This window comes from Olea europaea, chromosome 13 (genome assembly GCF_002742605.1).
Source record: "Olea europaea var. sylvestris chromosome 13, O_europaea_v1, whole genome shotgun sequence".
NCBI lineage: Eukaryota > Viridiplantae > Streptophyta > Magnoliopsida > Lamiales > Oleaceae > Olea > Olea europaea.
Window position 1 is genome coordinate 11410618 of NC_036249.1, and position 19183 is coordinate 11429800.

General features: G+C 35.4%; 1 protein-coding gene across 1 annotated transcript; it reads right to left on the reverse strand.

Annotated features, from left to right (window-relative positions):
* Positions 1 to 16769: 16769 nt before the first annotated feature.
* On the reverse strand, positions 16770 to 19173 carry LOC111407590 (lipid phosphate phosphatase delta-like). Its single transcript, XM_023037186.1, has 3 exons — positions 18738 to 19173; positions 18538 to 18633; positions 16770 to 18277 (listed from the first exon to the last, which is right to left on the reverse strand). Exons 1-3 carry the CDS (start codon positions 18768 to 18770, stop codon positions 18155 to 18157), a joined length of 252 nt encoding a protein of 83 aa, XP_022892954.1. The 5' UTR covers positions 18771 to 19173; the 3' UTR covers positions 16770 to 18154.
* Positions 19174 to 19183: the final 10 nt, after the last annotated feature.

A 19183-nucleotide genomic window follows, 5' to 3' on the forward strand; every position in this document is an offset into this window, starting at 1 on the left:
TTTGGTCACAGCTGTTAGCAAGTGGAGGCACTACCCAGAAGGTCACTATTTCATTATCAAAACCAACCATCAATTACTCAAATTTTCACTGAAGTAAATAACTGCTATACCTTTACAACAAAGATGGCTCACCAAGCTTTTGGGAACTCATAACATAGTGGCTGATGCTCTATCTAGAAGAGATTGAGGAAGTGGAATGTGCAGGGTTATCTACCGTTATTCCTACTTGGATGCAAGAAGTTATTGATAGCTATGAAGAGGACAATTTTTTATAGAGAAAATTCAGACACTTTTATTAGACCCTGAAGCATATTCAAACTTCTTATACTTCAACAAAATTTTGAGATATAAAGGCAGATTGTATATGGGTTCAGGAGGCAATATTAAGTCTAAACTCATCTAGAACAATCATGGATCCCGAGAAAGAGGCCCACCACCTGACCCAAGATGCTCATCTTCAGGATCTAGAGGAGCATTCGGATATACATGGTAGCATTTACAAAGTAAGGCAACATTTCTACTGGCCAGGCATGAATCAAGACATCAAAATTGAAATGTTGCAATGTGAAGTCTGCCAGATATGTAAAGGAGAAAATGTTCCTTACTTCGGGTTGTTATAGCCTCTCCATGTGCCTCTACATTCATGGAAACACATTAGTATGGACTTCATTGAGGGCTTACCTAATTCAGGAGGTAAGGCGACTAGCTTAGTGGTGGTTGACAGATTTACAACGTTTGGACACTTTTTGGCACTCTCATATCCCTTTATAGCAATATCAGTGGCCAGAATTTTCCTTGATCATATCTTCAAACTCCATGGGATGCTTCAGAGCATCATTTCTGACATGGATAAGGTATTCACAAGTAAATTTTGGTAATACTTATTCAAATTTGTGGGCACCAAACTACATTTGAGTTCTGCCTACCACCATCAATGAGATGGGTAAACAGAACGGTTCAACTAATGCCTTGAAATGTACTTAAGGTGTATGACATTTTAGCATCCTAAACAATGGAGTAAGTGGTGGTCATTAGCTGAGTGGTGGTACAATTCCGCTTACCATTCCTCCATCAGTATGACACCATTTGAAGCTCAGTATGGGAAAAAAATCCTCAACTCTCCTTGGGTCATTACCAGCATTCCAATGTAGCAGCTGTGGAGGATATATTGCAGCATAGGTACAAACTAAACCAGCAACTAAAGGAGAATTTAATACAAGCGGTGGCTAGGATGAAAATCTATGCTGGCAGAAAACATTTTGAGAGGTCTTTTACCAAAGGCAAGTGGGTTTTTCTCAAGCTACATCCCTATAACAACAATCAGTAGAACACAAGTATAATCACAAGTTAGGAGCTAAGTATTTTGGGCCTTATCAGATTACTAAAAGGGTAGGCACTGTGGCTTATTAGTTAGAAATTCCAGACAATTCAAAAATACATCCTATTTTTCACTTATCTCTATTGAAGAAGAATTGGGAAAACATGCTATGCCCGTGCTTCAGTTGCCATAAGACTTGAGCATTTTCCTTGGGCCATTTTACTGTCAAGAAAACTTATGCTCAGGAATCAACACCCAATTCAGTGGCTTATCCACAGGTCTGATTCCACCCCTGATAGTGCAACTTAGGACGCAGAGTGGATTTGATCTCAATTTCCTTTTCGTAGATCTTGGGAAATACTGTAAATTTTTTATAGAATTATGAATTCGAGAAATGGTCCAAATAAGCTTGATCGTTGGGTAGCACGTTCGAGGATTGAACTCTGATAACATAAGCTATCCTCTGTTTCCATCCTTTCTCTTAGTTTCATTTATTCAACAAAAAAAGTTGACTAATTTAAATCATTTTTTTCATTAGTTGATGAAATTTAAGAAATAAGAAAAAAAATTTAACCTGAATTTCGAAGATCTTTGAATAGGGATGTAAACAAGTCGAGGCAAGTCGAGCCGGCTCGCGAGCCGAAACTTGAGGCTCGAACTCGACTCGATTAAAATGGTCGAGCTTTTTCTCAGGCCCGAGTCGGATCGAGCAAAAGCTTGCCCAAAACTTTTAGGCTCAACCCGAGCTTTTGGCTCGGGCCTTTCCGAGCCGAGCCGAGCAGGTCCATTTTTCTCTCTCAAATTTATTTTTATTATTATTATTTTAAAGCTGTTGCCTTTAAAGGCAACACCTGGCTGCCTTTTTAAGGCAGCACTTTGCTGCCATTTATAAGTTGTATTTTTTTTTTTAAAGCTCGCGAACTTATCGGCCGGCTCGGGCCAATCTCATGTCCCCAAAATGGGGCTTGGATCTATCGAGTCCCCAGTTGAGCCGGCTCGGACTTTTTCGGGTTGAGCCACGGGTGGCTCGAGCCAACGAGCCCGATTGACATCCCTATCTAAGAAGCACGTTTTTGTAACAAATCCAAATTCTAAGATTTGTGGCTTTTCACCATCATTAAAAAGGAAAAACTGATAAATCTACATTTTTTAACTTAAAATAATTAAATAAAAAAAAGATTTAAAACAAAAAAGAAATTTTTTTCATCTTACTCAACCATCTTAACACCTCACTCAGACCTAAATTTTGCTGAGCCGTCTTCACATTTCTCTTCTGCATAGTAATTAAATGCAAATAGAATTGTATAAGGGTTATGGGACTTTCACCAAGTAAAAAGTGAGACCCCTCGGAATTGGAAAACCAACTGAAAGTGCCAAGCATGTGCGCAACCGCGTTTGGCTAAAGGCCAAAGTAGACAAACTTTACTCCCACCATCTTTCTACCTTTATTCCTTCTTCTTCTTCATTTTTTTTTTTTTTTAATATATTATATTATAGTCTTTTTAATTTTTACCCTGAGAGACGCATGGCTCGCTATAACCTTTTTACTGAAGTTTTGATTTGAACGTTGATGAGGAGTGAGAACTAGCTGTTTAATAGGACCAGGTGCAATTTGAGGGAAAATTCATTCCATTAGATTATAGGAGATGCTATATGGATAGGTAAAATTTCTTTTCTTTTGTTAGAAATAATCATCAACCAATTAATATTGGCGAGAGCTACTTTCATCCACAATTTTGATAGTTATCCAATCTACATCATAGAGAAGCGGCCATAAACTAGAGAGCCTTGGCCAATTTGAAAGATCATTTAATGAACCAAAATATTGTTTTTAGATATCTCAATTGGTGAAATTCGAAACAAGTGTCTCTGAATGGGTTACATAAAAAATAGAGAGAGGATCTATACATGTCTAATTCTCGACGAGTAGGATAGGGAGGTCGCAGATGAACTGTATTCATGAATACCACTCTAAATTCATCCCTATTAAAAAATTTAAAAAATATTATATATCCATATTATATTTCAAAATTGTCGTTATTAAATTTATTCATTTAAATATTGATTGTCAAAATACTTCTTTCATTGCTCTATCAATCTCAGAAACCAAGTACACATCGATAACAGTGCAATCCTTCTCTAAAATATCTTTGGCAAGTTCAGTGGTTCCAAGAGACCAAACAGGAAAATTGCAATAAGAACATGGTCTTGTAAATTTGCTATAAGAACACGAAAGCCGTAGTTCTGAACGAACACAAAAATTGCAATAAGAACATCATCATAACATAGTACATAAGAAACTCACAAAAAATGCATTAATGAAATATCAGTAATCGTGTGAAAAAGAAGAATTAAGCTGGTTTGCCAGGGAAATTTTGCCCACCTTCTTAATAGATACTCACATGGCTATAGGATCGCGTGGGACCCGAGGTGAATTTAAAATGCAAAAAAAGGGCCCACCGACCCCAAATGTGAGAGTAGGTCAGGGAGGGTGTGGTACAGCAGCACGGTTGGAAAAACAAACAAAAACTCATGAGTGACTATTAGTCCATGTATGATCCAAAGAAACTCCAAACAAGCAATATTATTTTTAGTTCGGACCATTCTAAAACCAATGGCAATCATCACAGAAAACCAAAAATTCCAAATGAAACTACGAAATGTAAAATGCCCATTCATTTTCCTACTAAGTCCAAGATGCCCACTACAAGTTATTAACAAGCAATTAGTTCACTGTCATCACATTCCCTAATAAGAACCAAAAAGTAAGACTTATGGTCCATTTGACATGACTTTTGCTTTTATTTTCTGTATTAAGTTATCTTAATTTTTATTTGAAAACTAAATTTTAGTAGAGCATTATATTCTAGAAGTGCTTTTGAAAAAAGTCATATTGAATCAATTTCCTTTAAAAGCTTTTCTAACTAAAAGAAGCAAATTCATTATGTTAGTGTTATTGGGTTGCTGTTTTATTTGTGTGATGGTCCAGCCCAACTTACCTGACCCGGTTCAAGCCCAACAGTGAGAAGGATCTGGAATTGGTTGTTAAATGATAAAAGCGTGTTTTATGAATTGAAATAGCAACTTACCCCTGATCTGCGACACGTGGTGCAATATGGACCGTTGGATCTGACTTGCGTGGATCAATTATTATTGATACTAGGGTTTGAGATTTTTTTTTTTTTGAACACACTTTTCATTTTTCTCTTGTCAGCAGTTTCCTTTATTCTTCGTGTTCTCTCTGTAATTTGGAGATTCTCTCTTGTGATCTGTTTGTAGATCTTTGAGTGAGAGTTAATCTTTTGAACTCTTGTGTGAGTTCGTTTATGTACTGAGAGATTTATGGTGCTGTGGTTGGAACTTTGTCTTCCGATGTGTTCTTGACACTTTTGCTGTATTTGGCCGTTTGATTTAGTGGATTCGAGCTTATTCCTTCGTGGATGCTCAACGGGGACTAGGCGATCTAACCAATCGCTGAACCTCGGGGCTTCGGCCGAAAAATCGCTTTGTGTTCTTACTGCTTTAAGTTCAGATTTACATTTTTTGATCTTAGTCCTTTGCGATTTTTCGTTGTTTCGAAAACGATCCTTGTTCCTACACATTAAATTTGTCAAAATAGATCAAAACTGTTTTTGAATCTTAAGAACTCATTTTAACTTCTAGAAAGTTATGCTAAATGCCCTTAATGGCTTTTCATCTAGTAATCATACCCTAAACATGTACTTCACGGGTATAGATAAATAATTTTCATAATTATCATATGTAATCCACAGAGTTTAAAAAAGTTTTGGCTTTAATTGAAGAAAATGTTTTACGAATACCAGGGTTTTTAGTTAAAAGTAAAGTCTAAAAGAATATAAAAGGTTGAAAAAGATTTAAAGAGGATAAATATTAGTGAATGAATTTAGAGTAATATATTTTATTTAATCTTATTTTTGTTTATTTTGTTTATTTAAGTAAATTTACATAAAGTTAAAGATGTAATATAGATATTTTTAAAAGTGGAGAGATATATGAAAACGGTGAATGAAAATAGTGGCTCTCTTAATATTTGATTAGCTTTTAACAAACAAAAATTTTATCAGATGAGACTTAAAATATATTTACACAGTATAGTCATTTGATTGGGCTTGTTTGGCATAGTGATAAAAACAATTGAATAGTCAATTATCGATTTAAGCTGATTATGATATTTCATTATTTACTTTATAAAAGTCGGTATTAAATGGATAAAAATAAATAAATAAATAAAAAGAGGGTAAGTATTATATGAATTATTAATGAAAAATGGGTAATAGGTGTAATTCCTTGTATGGTAAATTGTTAGTTGAATAAGTAAGATCGTAAATTTTGTAACTCATATTATCAATTGAGGAGTTAAAAATTGGTAACTTCACTATACAAATTCTCTTTTACATCAATTTTTATGATAGTGAAAAATAATTACGTTCATGGATGGAATGTTCAATAGCCCAATTCAAATTGAAATTAGTATACATGAAAGTTCACTAAAAATTCAACGATGACTAGTGATTTTATGTTTTTAACCCAAAATTAAGCATGCACAAACGTATTACTTGGTTGATTCAAGGGGCAGATTTAGGGGTAGTTGGACTGGGCTGTAGCCCAGTGCATTCTTGGGCTAGATACCATTTTGTGTGTAAAATTTCTGGGAAAAAGTTATAGCCTGGCCCAAAATTATAGTCAGCCCACTGTTTGACTCCAACTCTGGGAAAATTACACATAACACTAGTAAAAAAATAATATTTCCTATTATACATGGCATCTTATTTTTATTCTATATATACTGCATTTTGAACAGTATAAATTAAAACTGAAAAGGAACACAATACAATATGTGGATTAATTTGGAAAGCATCAATTACGGTCAAGATAGTTTACCTAAAATCTTGACCTTACCTCCAACAATCCATATAATTTCTCTCTTTCTCTGCAAAATCTTTTAATGCTCTTGTCTTTCCTACAAATTTAGTATCCTCAAATCAATTAATCAACAAAAGGGAAAGAAATGAGACCACAAATCAGTCTCCTTACCTCGCACGCATAATTCAAAAACACAAATCATTTTTTTTTTTGTGTTTTTACGAAAAAGGAGATGTTTACTGTATTGTGAAAATCCTTTTATTTTGGTATTGAATAATTGTTGCGCACCAGACATGTTGGGGATGAAATATTTGGATGGAAATTGTTGTGGTTAGAATACTTCACCTTTTAGAGAAGTGCCAACATGATGTCCTCATGCTTGCTGTGAACTGTCAAGGCTCGCGGCTGCAATGGCTAGAAAAGCAAATTTGATGAGTTGGTTAAAGACAAAGGTGTGAAGATATTGATTGATCCGAAGGCCATCATGCATGTCATAGGAACCAAGATGGATTTTATTGACAACAAACTCATATCGGAGTTCATATTCATCAACCCAAATTCTAAAACGCAGTGTGGCTGTAGAGAATCTTTTATGACAGTGAGCAACTCGGATGCAGCTAAGCGCAGTGCTGAATCTAGAACATTTCTAATTTATAAAGATTTCAGTCTCTGAAAATGCTAGAAAAATAGTTCAATATGTATTTTGGGAGTTTTAATTTGGTCTTATTACAATAAAGTGTATGTCAGATGTTTTTATTTGCTTTGATGATGTAATTTTTGTTGGTGAATTCGCTTCACTACATCTATGATGTAGATAAATGAAACAAGAAATTTCCTCATTTTATTTCTGCTGACTAATTTTTCGTGAAGATGTTTTTTGGTCATTTTTATATTGTCTTTTCTTAAAAAAAAAAATGTATGATACCTTTCTTCATTAAGATTTAGTATAACATAAATCCTACATTTTTACATCTCGAATGATATTATTGAATGTAATGTATATGTTTACGATGGAATCTAATATATATTATAGGCCTGAGCGTGGTTTGGTTTGGGTTGGTTTCGACCTCAACCCAAAACCAAACCAAAGTAGTCAGTTTAAGTGAAATTAAAACCAAAACCAACCCGCTCTAACTTTTAAATCGAACCAACCCAAACCACTTCGGTTCGGTTTGGTTTGATTTGGTTTCTCGGTTGGGACTTTTAAATAATATTGCATTGTAACTTATAAAGAACGGACAGTAAACAATGAACAAGAAATCAATAATCTGGATTCAAAACGACCACAATTCAAGAAAGATGAGGAATACAAAATTATAAATTACAAAGGTTTAACAAACTACAAATTACAAATCCGGAATTACAAAGTGACACTATATATTACTCCCATAGAAAATTAATATAAGATTTAGGCACCAGAGGACGGAAAGCTGCGATTCGTAGAGGCTTAAAGGCGGCATCGATTTTAGGCAGAGCAGCGGTCAGATTGCAGTGTCAAGACTCAGAGATGGAACCTGGAAGTAACTTGTGAGATAATTTTTGGATTGCAACGTGAGAGATTGGAGTCTGGAGAGGAATGAGGAATTGAGGCTCGATTGGAGACTTGGAGAGATTTAGGGTTAGTGGATTACCATGTTTATTTTGACTCCTACAGTCCTATTCCGTTTGTGAGTCCCCCTTCTTTCTCTTTTTTCCCCTAAAAAATGTTTAAATCTATAGCGGGTTGGGCAGTTAACCATAAATTTTGGTATTCAAACCATGGACCAAACCAAACCAACATGGTTTTGTCTACAAAAAACCAAATCAAACCATTTGACTACTCTAAACCAAACCAAACCTAATCGGTTCGGTTTGACAGTTTGGATGGTTTGGTGGTTTTTTTGCTCAGGAATATATATATATATATATATATAACGTCGGACTATCAAAATGTAATGCTTCAAAATGACAAGTCGAATGTGTGTTCTTATCTTCTTTTTAATACAGCCTGAGCACCAATCAAATATGTCGTTTTAGGTTGCACTGATCATATTCTTAGATGAATTTAAGTATACATATTGCACACATAGGTGGCGCTCATGTTTGCAATCTGGTAGATTGCATTGAACTCTCATAGCGTTCTTATTTCACGTAATGTAATGGGTTGTTGAAGATGCAACATTGAGCATGGTTGTGATGGTTGCAAAAGCAAATCACTGTAATGGAGAAAGTTACGACAACTAACATGCTCATAACATGATAGAAGTGTGCAAAATTATGTCTCTCCTATAATATTTCATTTCAATAGTCCAAAATTTCCAATCAGAAAGAATACATATCTATACATTCAATTATATATCAGGTCAAAAAATGGACAAGTTATACTTCTACTTCTTATGAGGGAGAATGTATACAACATGTTATGTGAACAAGTCTTTCTTGGAGCAACAACCTATGAGGGAAAATTGGGCATATTCACCACATTTGGGAACCCTTGTGTCTCTAAACAATCCACTACATGTGGAATATAAATAAAAGCAATATTTTCCCTTCACTTGGTTCATATAGTTCGCATTATACAACTACACAGCAAGAGCATCAGATGATAATTGTATTACTCGTCCAGATTTCTTGCTATAACCGCGACTACCCGCTACTGGCTTCATCTTTTACTCCGTGGGACCATCAAGGGCATATTTGATATCATAACCACCTTTAATTTCCATTATTCGGCCTCCAATTTCGCAAGATTTTAGGACATCGTATGGTTTAATTTTAACCCATACTCCCCACACAGTGAGGATGCTTTTGTTTACACTTTATAGGCGTGATGTGAGTCGAAATAGTTGAAGTTCATTATAAAGGATAGTGCCACTGTTATAACCACCAAGATTCCAGTAGATGTGTTGAGCAAGGTTAACCGGAGTAGCCTTGTTCAAAGCTTCTGCCTTCATTGCTACACTAATTAAAATAAGAACGTAATTCAGCCCCATCATAATTTACTTCCAGTTCATCCGTATCGTTGCTAGTATCCAATTCCAGTGACAGCATGTTTAGTAGATCTTGGTAAGTTCTATTCATTGGCACAAGAATGCCAAAAATGTTTGACTCGCTTGTGACCAATACGCGGGCGGATTCCATTGTCTGAAACAATACAAGACAAAATAAAAATAAATAAATAAAAAAGATGTAGTAAATGTCATGAACGTATTACGTAACATGCCACATATGTGATTATTACATATCATGCCCACGTATGTGATTAGGTTGCATTCATTTTCGAAAAATATTGGTTTCATCAGAAAGAAATAACATATCAATTTGCTGAAATTTTCTTGTTCATCTACGGATCACTCAAGAATGTACAGCAACCAATGTACACATTTTATACTGGATCACACGACTTCGAGAATAGATTTATAATTCACAGGCCAATAATCTGACTTGTGTAAATAAAAAAAAAGGACATTTGATTACGTTTTTCAGTGTTATCATAATGAGAATGTTGACATTACCCAGCTGTTCATTCTATAAATGCTCCTTTCGGTGTCACAAAATTGAGAGGAAGTCAACAATGTTGTCTGAAAGTGTAGATCCCCGGCGAGCAGCAAATCACTGCAATGAGAGATTTATGAAATAGTGTACTCATTTTTCCGTGTCTTGAATTCAGATTTAATTCCCAGTAAGGCAACCAGTTGTAATTTCGTTCCCATAAAATCAGCCATCCACTATTTTCGTATGTTATATTTTTGTATATATGGAAGGTTTTAGTGGCAGTAGTTTTGGTGATTTTATGTGATAATTGCAGTATATTTTAAATTCCTGAGTATTTTAGGTAATTATGAAATTATTACAAATTTCTAAGGCATTTGTAATTTTTTCCCTTATATCATTAAATCCAATCCTAGTCCAAAATTAAAATTAGCCCACGGATTAACTGCATTCCATAATTTCCATTGAATCAATTCAAAAGTCCAAACCCAGAACCCACCTAATCATTAAATCATGCATTCATACTCCTCAAATTCTTAAATCTCAATTTCTTCCCGTTGATTTTGGAAACCCCCAAAGGTCTAAGCTTCTGCAAGTCAGAAAGAAAACAATACTGGTGGCAACGTGTTCTTCAGTTCACGGTTCATCTCCGACTCCGATTTTTTGCCGTCCACTGCACCATAGAATTTTGAGGTATTGACATATTGTCATTTTAATCATAATAACAAAATGCTATGTTTTGTACAAAATTGTAAAGTTGAATTTCTATCAGTAAAATAAAAACAAGAAATTGTTTGAATAAGTCACAATAGGAACATTTTCCCGAACCCAAACTAGTCATTAGTGTCGACTGAATGGAATCAATGGATACATAAGAGACTCTGGATTTCGGGTAAGAAATTTGCGGATTTTTGGTGTTTTTGAAAGAGAGCTTTTTGTATAGGCTAAAATCTAACCAGTAGAATTTTTCTTTGCTTGCATTTTTGGGTGGTAACACACAGAATGTTTTGAAATACAATTTACCGAGTGCATCTCTTCCTTAATCTTGTAGACCAGGTATTTGTTGAAATGACATAGCATTCTCTTACTGTTTTTACGCATTATTGTTTTTGTTGTTCAATTTGATTTTAATTTCATAATTTTTTGTATGATATAATGTACAAGGAAAATTTCGTGAAATTGCAAAAATACAATTCCATGTTTAGAATAATAGTTTTGTCAGTGTAATTTTACATTTTTTCATGATTTTTTTTTTAAAATCTAGATAGCAATTCATAATAGAATGGAGGATGAGCTTCTTGCTGATAGTGTGATGCTCTACATTGAACGAGAATTTGTCGAGAAAGTAGATGTAGATTAATTCTAATATAGATGAGTTTTGCGTAGTCAAAGCTTGACAGACACAATTTCAGTAGGTAATGTCGAATGAAACTTTATATCGTATATTTATAAAAATTTGTGCATATATATTTTAAATTTCAGCCCCAAACATGATTTTTCTGAATCCGTCCCTTAACTAGCCCTATGTGATTCAAATTGGCTCAGAATGACCTTCTTACAAACTTGGCTGGGTCGAGACTTATGGCAAGCCAAATAAACCCAAGCTCGTCACCACATTTTTTGTGGCCCCTTTTGGCTTGTTTAAAATGTTCGCTGCTCTGTCAGTGAATGTATGCATTATTGTTCTAATTTCTAAATTATTTTAATTACAAGTACGGGTTAAAAAACTGTTTGGGCTCCAAACATAAATGGCTGCTTTTTGTTGGTCGCTGCACTTAACATTAAAAAAAAAGAAAAGAAAAAAGGCCTTTATTAAAATTAGATTTTAGTATAAAATGATATGATTAAACCCAATATAACGGATGAAATTACTCCACGAAAGATTCCTAACCACGAAGTTTGAGGTCCATTAGTTTTGGATGATGGAGTTGGAGAAAATAACTAACCGAGTTTAGATCTACTGTTCATTTTTACTGTTCAATAAATGCAATTTGGCACATCATTAAAACTCAAAGTTGTTATCAATTTTAATTTTTCAACCTTAACATCAATTTTAATCTTTCATGATTTGTCAACTTATAATTGGATAGATAGCAAAATGGACAGCATATATCAACTCATAACTAACAAGGTAAAAATTGAAAATTGAGTGCTGAATGAGTGAGAAAATTACATGGTGCAACAAAAAAGAAAAGCCATAAAGTTCAGTGTTCGAACAAGATTTTAATCATTAAGCCCCTATTTGGGGCACATTTTCAGTCCAAAACATGAGAATTGTGTAGTTGGAGAGCAAATTGTAGCCACCATACTTGACTTCATCTCACTCTTAGGTGAATCCCACATTTGAAAAAAAGGGTAAAATTTTCTCTACTTTCTTCTTTGAAAATGTGCCCCAGACATGGGCTAAATATTGTCGAAAAATTTGCAGTTTCAATTTCCAACATTTAAATCATGGGTTGTACTACTCGTATATGGAGTCTTACACTCCGGTTGGCACAGGCCTATCTCTCCTCTCACATGGGAAGGTACCCCACACATTTGGGTGTAAATCTCTATATACAAATAGATTAATTCTTAAATCATAGTAGATATGTCACATCATTTCAAAAATGTGCGATAAATGGCCTCTGGGCGAAAATCTATCAGTCGATCAAAACTCGAGCATTTGATCATAATATTATCATCTTTCCAAATTAAATAAAAAGGAACAACAAGAAGAAAACTTAAAAAGAAAAGAAATTTCTTTCAATCTTGCTCAACAACCCCAGATCTACCAGATCTACATGAGTTCGCAGAGTCGTCTGCACATTTCTCTTCTACACAGTCCTCATCTTGGGTGCCTCAAACCCAAACTTCTTGTTCATATATATATCATTCACCTTGGCCCTCATGACCTCAAAGTTTTTCCCCACACTCCGAAGTTTTGCGTGATAATCAAATACATGAGAACCCCTCTGGATGCTACTCCTGGACTTGTTCACAGCTGCCTGAGCAACAATTGCGTCCACAGTATCTTCAGCATTATAAAATACGTCTATGATTTGTTTCACCAATTCTTGAAGGGTGGCATCGTTGTTCCGCTTCTCGTTCGAGTCCTTGACGAAAGCTTTAAACAGACGCAAATCATAGCACATAAATTCCACCTGACTCTTCACATCGAGAGTCATACTAGCATTGGAAAGAAGCAACTGCTTCAAGCTTTCTAGGAGAATTTCGACCGTAGCATCGAACTGTTGAAATATGTCCGAATCCCTATTATTTACTACAGTATTAGAACTTGACCCGAAATTGAAACCTGGTGATGGTATGGAGTTGAAGCTGGGTTCCCTCGAGTCGTCTAATAAAGCAAATCGTTGCAAACTGGGTGATGACAACATGGAGTAGTCGACGCTGGATTCCCTCGACTCATCTAATAAAGCAGTTCGTCGCAATTCCTCCCTCTTAAACACAGCTTCCACCAGTCGTTCCCAGTTGTCATAGTTATGAGACATCTATGAATAAGCACAAATCTTGCAAACTGATAAGAAATCAGGCCTGCCCTTAAATTTCTTTACTGGGAATCTAATAATAGAATTGTACAAGGGTTTGTGGGACTTTCACCGAGTAAAAAGTCTTGGTCAACTAAGTAAATAGTGCCACTCAGAATTGAGAGTGTCGCGCCATCGCGTTTGTCTAAAGCTTGAAAAAGTCTTCTTACGCGTCACGTGATTACAAAATTAGAGGTTTAATTATGTGGAATTTGTGTTAGTTACAAAATTAAAGGTTTGTTATTTCAGCATCATTTTTTTTTTTTGCCTAAGGTCCCTGAATTATTTGAGGCGCCTCTAGAAAGGACTACCACCATTCTCCCCATATTAGTCACTAAAGGCGTCTGGAGAAGTACTACCACTGGTAACAAGTTCATGTAACGGAACGGAAGCCTAGAGAAAAGGGCATTGTAGAAAGCAGATATAGTGCCTTTGCTATCTCACTTAGTCATATATAGCATTTCTAACAAATAAGCATCCAAACTATGCCCCTGTTTGGTACAAATTAATATCTAGATTTTCATTTAATTCAAAGTCAACAATTAATTTTAATCACATATTTTATAGGTGCCATAATTTTTCAATCACATATTTTATTAATTTTTATCAAAATCTACTAAAAATCTGATTTTAATCACCATCAAACAATAGCTAGTATACATGTAAGAACACCGTTATGGTCAAATATAATTCTATTTTGCAAACCTCATAAGTTACCATGACACTGAACTTAGCTATAGTTGACAAAGGGGTGACATTGCAGATGTTACCATTAGCAGATGGAACATAAACAATGCGTGGTCCTCGATGTGAGAAAGACATTAATCTTTGAGGTTACATCCTGCAAAAGAAGTTAAGTATGTCACCAAACAAAAAGTTAAGTTATGCAGGGAGAGCGAAACTTGCGAGAGCCTTTCTTCAAGGTGTTGAAAGTTTTTAGTTTTCCATCTTACCTATTTCGCCCACGGTTGCATCAAAGATTATTTAGTCTATGCCGAAATTGTCTTTGGGGATCTAAAAAATCATTGGTTGCTTGGAGTAGCATTTGTTTTCCTAAACACGAAGGTGGACTTTGAGTTAGAGATATCAAATGTTGGAACTCAGTGCTTCTCATCAAAACTCTTTGGAACATTCATAGCAAGAAGGATTCTTCTTGGGTGAAGTGAGTGAGCCAGATTTTTCTTCATGGGAAAGACATTTGGAACTATGCGATAAGAAAAGACAACTCCCCGCTACTTAAAAGGTTGTTGAAAAATCAGGACCAGATTACACGGCCTGAACAAACCTTTTAGGCCGCAAGGGACAAGCTAGTGAATTGGAAGGTTTTGGAAAATCCAGCATAGCCACAGCTTATGATTTTTCAGATTGAAAGGACCGAAGGTAGTATGGGCAGCAACTGTTTGGAAAGCTGGCATCACACTGAAACATGCTTTTATCCTTTGGTTGGGAGCTAAATCTAAGCTCTTAATCAAGGACATATTACATCACATGGACATCGATCGAAATTGTGGATGTTCTATCCAAACCGTGCAATAACTTTTCTTTATATGTCCATTTAGCTGCTCTATTTGAGGACAATTTTGTGAATGGTTAGGCATTTGATGCTCTATGTCTATGATCTTAAGTACATTAAAATGATTTTAAAAAGAGGCTCGACGGATGACTTGGCACGACAAAGCTAAGCCTATTGCTCTTGCAAGCATAGTCGACTACATTTGGACTTACACCATTGTCAAAATCTCAAGTTGATGCCTCTGCTGGAGGATCAATCATAGGGAAATCAGTGCAACAGACCATGGACCTATTTGATTTAATTGCCACCACACATTCAATGTTCTCATCAGAAAGAGTGGTACCACCAAAGGCAGCAGGAATGTATGAATTAGATAGCACAACATCTACCAATGCACAGATAGCAGCTTTAACAAAACATGTAGAGTTACTTGTAAAATTGCAAACACATGAAGCAAATGCAATGATGGCCAGTTCAGTGTGTGAGAATTGTGGGAGAAATCACGCTACAGAGAGCTGCATGATGCTCACTTCTTCAGAGGAACAAGTAAACTTTATTCAAAATAACTCCCGTAATTTCAACTCATATGGTAACAATTTCCAGCAAGAAAGAAGACCAAGTTTGGGGGAGATGTTTCAACAATATGTGCAGAAGACAGACAAGATGTTCCAACAAATTGACACGAACTTTCAGAATCAGTAGGCATCCATCAAGAAACTGGAGACACAAATTGGTCAGATAGCACAAAAACTTGCAGAACGTCCACAAGGGACATGGCCAGGCAATACAATGATAAATCCTAAGGAACAGTTGATGAAAATTAAAGTAGTGGAGAACGATCCACCCAGGGCTCCCTTAAAAGTTAAAGCATATGTACCTCCACTTCCGTTTCCCCAAGACTTCGAAAGAAGTCGATGGAGCAAAATGTTCATGTCATAACTACAAAGAGCGAGGTACAAGAGTCAGAGATCACTACAGAGAGACCCAAAAGAAAAGATGACCAAGAAGTGATTGATGAAGCTACAAGGGTAGAAAAATCTGCACCAAATGCAACTGAAAATGGAGAAAGTACAGAAACATCAGCTGCCAAAGGACCAAGTCTAGACAAATCTTACATGCCTCCCATTCCCTTTCCTCAAAAGCTCAAGAAGAACAAATAAGACACAAACTATGAAAAATTTCACGATATTCTCAAGAAGCTCCAGATCAATGTTCCGTTCATAGATGCGATACTACAAATTCCAAGCTATAAGAAATTTTTGAAAGAGATGTTGACAAATAAAAGAAAGCTTCCGAAGTTTGAAACTGTGGCATTAACTGAGGAAAGTAGTGCAAGAGTCTAGGGAAAGTTGCCTCCTAAATTGAAGGATCCAGGGAGTTTTACTTTACCAGTTTTAATTGGAAATTCCTACTCAACTAATGCATTGTGTGACACTGGTGCTAGTATCAATCTAATGTCGTATTCTGCTTACAGGAAATTGGGACTAGGTGAAGTNNCATGCAATTAATCTAATATATGGATCTTATTACTAAATTATTTGTCCACTTATTTAGTGATTAATTGTACGTGTATTTATACTAATGGAATTTAATTTGATACTGAAACTTTTACGATCAATGGATTTGAAAAGTAACATTTTTGAAATTTATCAAATCTAGAATCCAATCGCATGAATTTAGTCTAATTTTAAGAAATTTATATTTTTCTTTCTTCACAATCTTGATCTTATGAATTAATGAATGAAACCCTTGATAGAGAATTATTAGGACTTTTGAGTATATGAGATATTTACGTACCGAATGTGAAAGAAGATTCCCTGATAAGGTCTACGAAAAATTGGTAAAGCAAAAGGACACATGGTAGTAGAGTTTTTAGTATAACTAGTAGGGTGAACGTAAAGACAATCATTTATAAATGTGAAAGATATATCGAAATTTATTGAAATTGACTTCTTATTTCTTTTCTTTCACATCTCATGTTAATGGATTATTCGATTGTTTAAGCCTATAAAAAATTGGCCCAAGGGACAGAGAATGCAATTTGATGGACCAAAACACTAAACATAAAAACAATTTATAAATAAAAACACTAAAGTCAGATTCTGCAAAGCAACATATGATAAAGGAAAATGCCTGTTGTACATGCCCCTCACATGCTAGGTGAGGGGGGTGGGGGATGGGTGATTATTAAAAAAATAAAAATAAAAAAAATTACCCCACCCCCCGTATTGTGTGTGGCTTGTACAGACAGCAGAACCGTATGATAAAAGAAATAAAATAGGCGGACCTACTTGGGTAAATTAGGATCGTCCATCTTATCTCCACCATTGTTTCCAACTTTATCTCCTTGATGCTTCACTACTTGAAGCTTATCATTCCACTTTTCCTTCCATTCCTACATTCCTTCCTTCCAGACAATGGTAACATGCCCATACACAGCCAAATCTTTGAACTGCCATATTAGTACTTACCTTTTATCCAATCCTAGAAAATTAATTAGGAACTCCTCTAGTAAATCTCAAAGAAATTACTAGTCATTGAGGAATAAGAAAATGGTATAGGATGGATTTGCTTTCCCCAACCCATGAATGGTGGAATAAGGAGAGCATGCTTGTCAATTGAGATCCTTCATCAAAAAATTTAACACGAAAAACAATGTTAACTTAACCTAAATAAATATAATTGATGAGTCCTCCATCAAAATTTTAACGCATAAAATAACAATAATGTGTTCAAAACAAGATAAAAAACAGTTAACCCTCAATCTACCATAAGTAAAGAGAGGAATTTCAGTGTTGATGACTGTCGTTCTCTCATTGCCATTGTAATCAAAACATTGTAGTCACAAGTAAAAAATCATGTGACCCAAAGTCTCACCTTAGTAGGAAAAAAACTCCCAAAAATTTTTATTTCTACCAGTTAGTTACAATGTTTTATATAGTGAAAATAAATTCCAAAAAAAAAAAATTTTAAATGGAAAAAATCAAGATAATGATTAAAATTGAGAGTCCTAATCTTAAGAATTATCTTCCAACAAACGGAATTCAAATTCGACTTAAATTAGTCGAGATATAACCGAACAAAATTTACCAAAAAGGAAAGGACGCATAAACCAAGAAATTTGCCCAAAATTGGTCCTAAGTCAACTACAAAGCTGTTGAGTTAAGTTCATTGACACGTTTCTAATCAAATTTGACTAAAATTTCACCAAAAACTGACAATCCTAAAATATCTCCAAAAATCAGGAAGTTATGAAAAAAGGCAGGAGAAGAAATGAGAGCTGCAAGTTTTAGGATTAAGGTGTAGAGGAAGTCTTAGGAAGGGGGAAAAATTGGAGATGTGTGGAGACTACGTAGCACGCTTGAAGACAGTGCTGCACGGAGCTACCGTGACGTCTCCGCGCAACGCAGGGTTACTACGTCTCCGCTTTGCACAGAGACCTCATCTTTGGTGGCTGTAGTTCATCTTTGGTGGTGAAGGTGGTTTGGGTGCCGATTCCTCATCTTTGGTGGCTGTTACTCTCCTAACAGGTGGTGAACTTGGACTGCGTGCTGATGCCACATCCTACAAAACATGGTCCAAACAAATTTGCAGAATACGATTGAAATAATTCATGCGGAATTATGCGAGGAAATGTATTATTATACATGTGATGATCAAAATAGGGAAACCTTTATACAATTTCCCATATAATCACAAAAGGATAATAAAAGAGTCATCTGCTTAGCCAATTTGCAATGCCCATTCTACATTATAAAACCAAGAAAACAACGATTATTTCCCTCAATAAAGGTAAATCTAGTAGAGGGTGATAGAGAACAAACCCAGAAGAGCAAATGAAGAAAGGCAGTGTAGAAAGGCACAGAAACGACAAAAGATAGCCCAGAAAATAACGAATCCAAATATCTATGCTCGTATCTCTGCAGGACCCAACAAAGTTAAATCAAGATCATTCCAAAAACCCCATAAAAATCCAATCTTTCAATACATATTCTTCAGATTAACAAAGCCCTCAAATACAAACCTGGATCTTAAGAGCAATGGAAGTACCAGACATTACATAGTGAGAGACCCATGGCTATGTAAGTGATCTGAGTTTCTGGCTCACATTGAGAATTGAAGAAAACACAATCCATATTTCGCCTAGAAAAATTACTTGCCAGCTCGGTATGCTTTCCATTCCAAATTCTTGTTCTTTATTAATTTTCTTTTATTTTCCCTCTCTGTTTCTCTAATCTTGTGTCTCTAAGAAAGACAGACGTTGAAAGTAATCGCGTAATTTACATAGGAGTGACTGATGAAATCAGAACAATAATATGTGTAATTTTGCCTTCTCCGCAATGCGCGGAGTACTACCCCAAGCATCCACTTTCCCCACCACATATATGCACTTCTCTCTCACCCATATTCAAATCCAACTAAATTAAATTATTCAAATTTCGTTTCATTTTAGACGACAAAAAAAAAAAA

What these genes read in the sequence shown, in the direction of transcription:
- LOC111407590 (XM_023037186.1), bottom strand. Translation starts at nt 18,770, where the DNA reads ATGTCTGGTACTTCCATTGCTCTTAAGATCCAG. An exon ending in CCATTGCTCTTAAGATCCAG is followed by an intron (nt 18,634 to 18,737) that starts GTTTGTATTTGA and finishes TGGGTCCTGCAG; the next exon opens with AGATACGAGCATAGATATTT. An exon ending in TTCTTCATTTGCTCTTCTGG is followed by an intron (nt 18,278 to 18,537) that starts GTTTGTTCTCTA and finishes CATGTTTTGTAG; the next exon opens with GATGTGGCATCAGCACGCAG.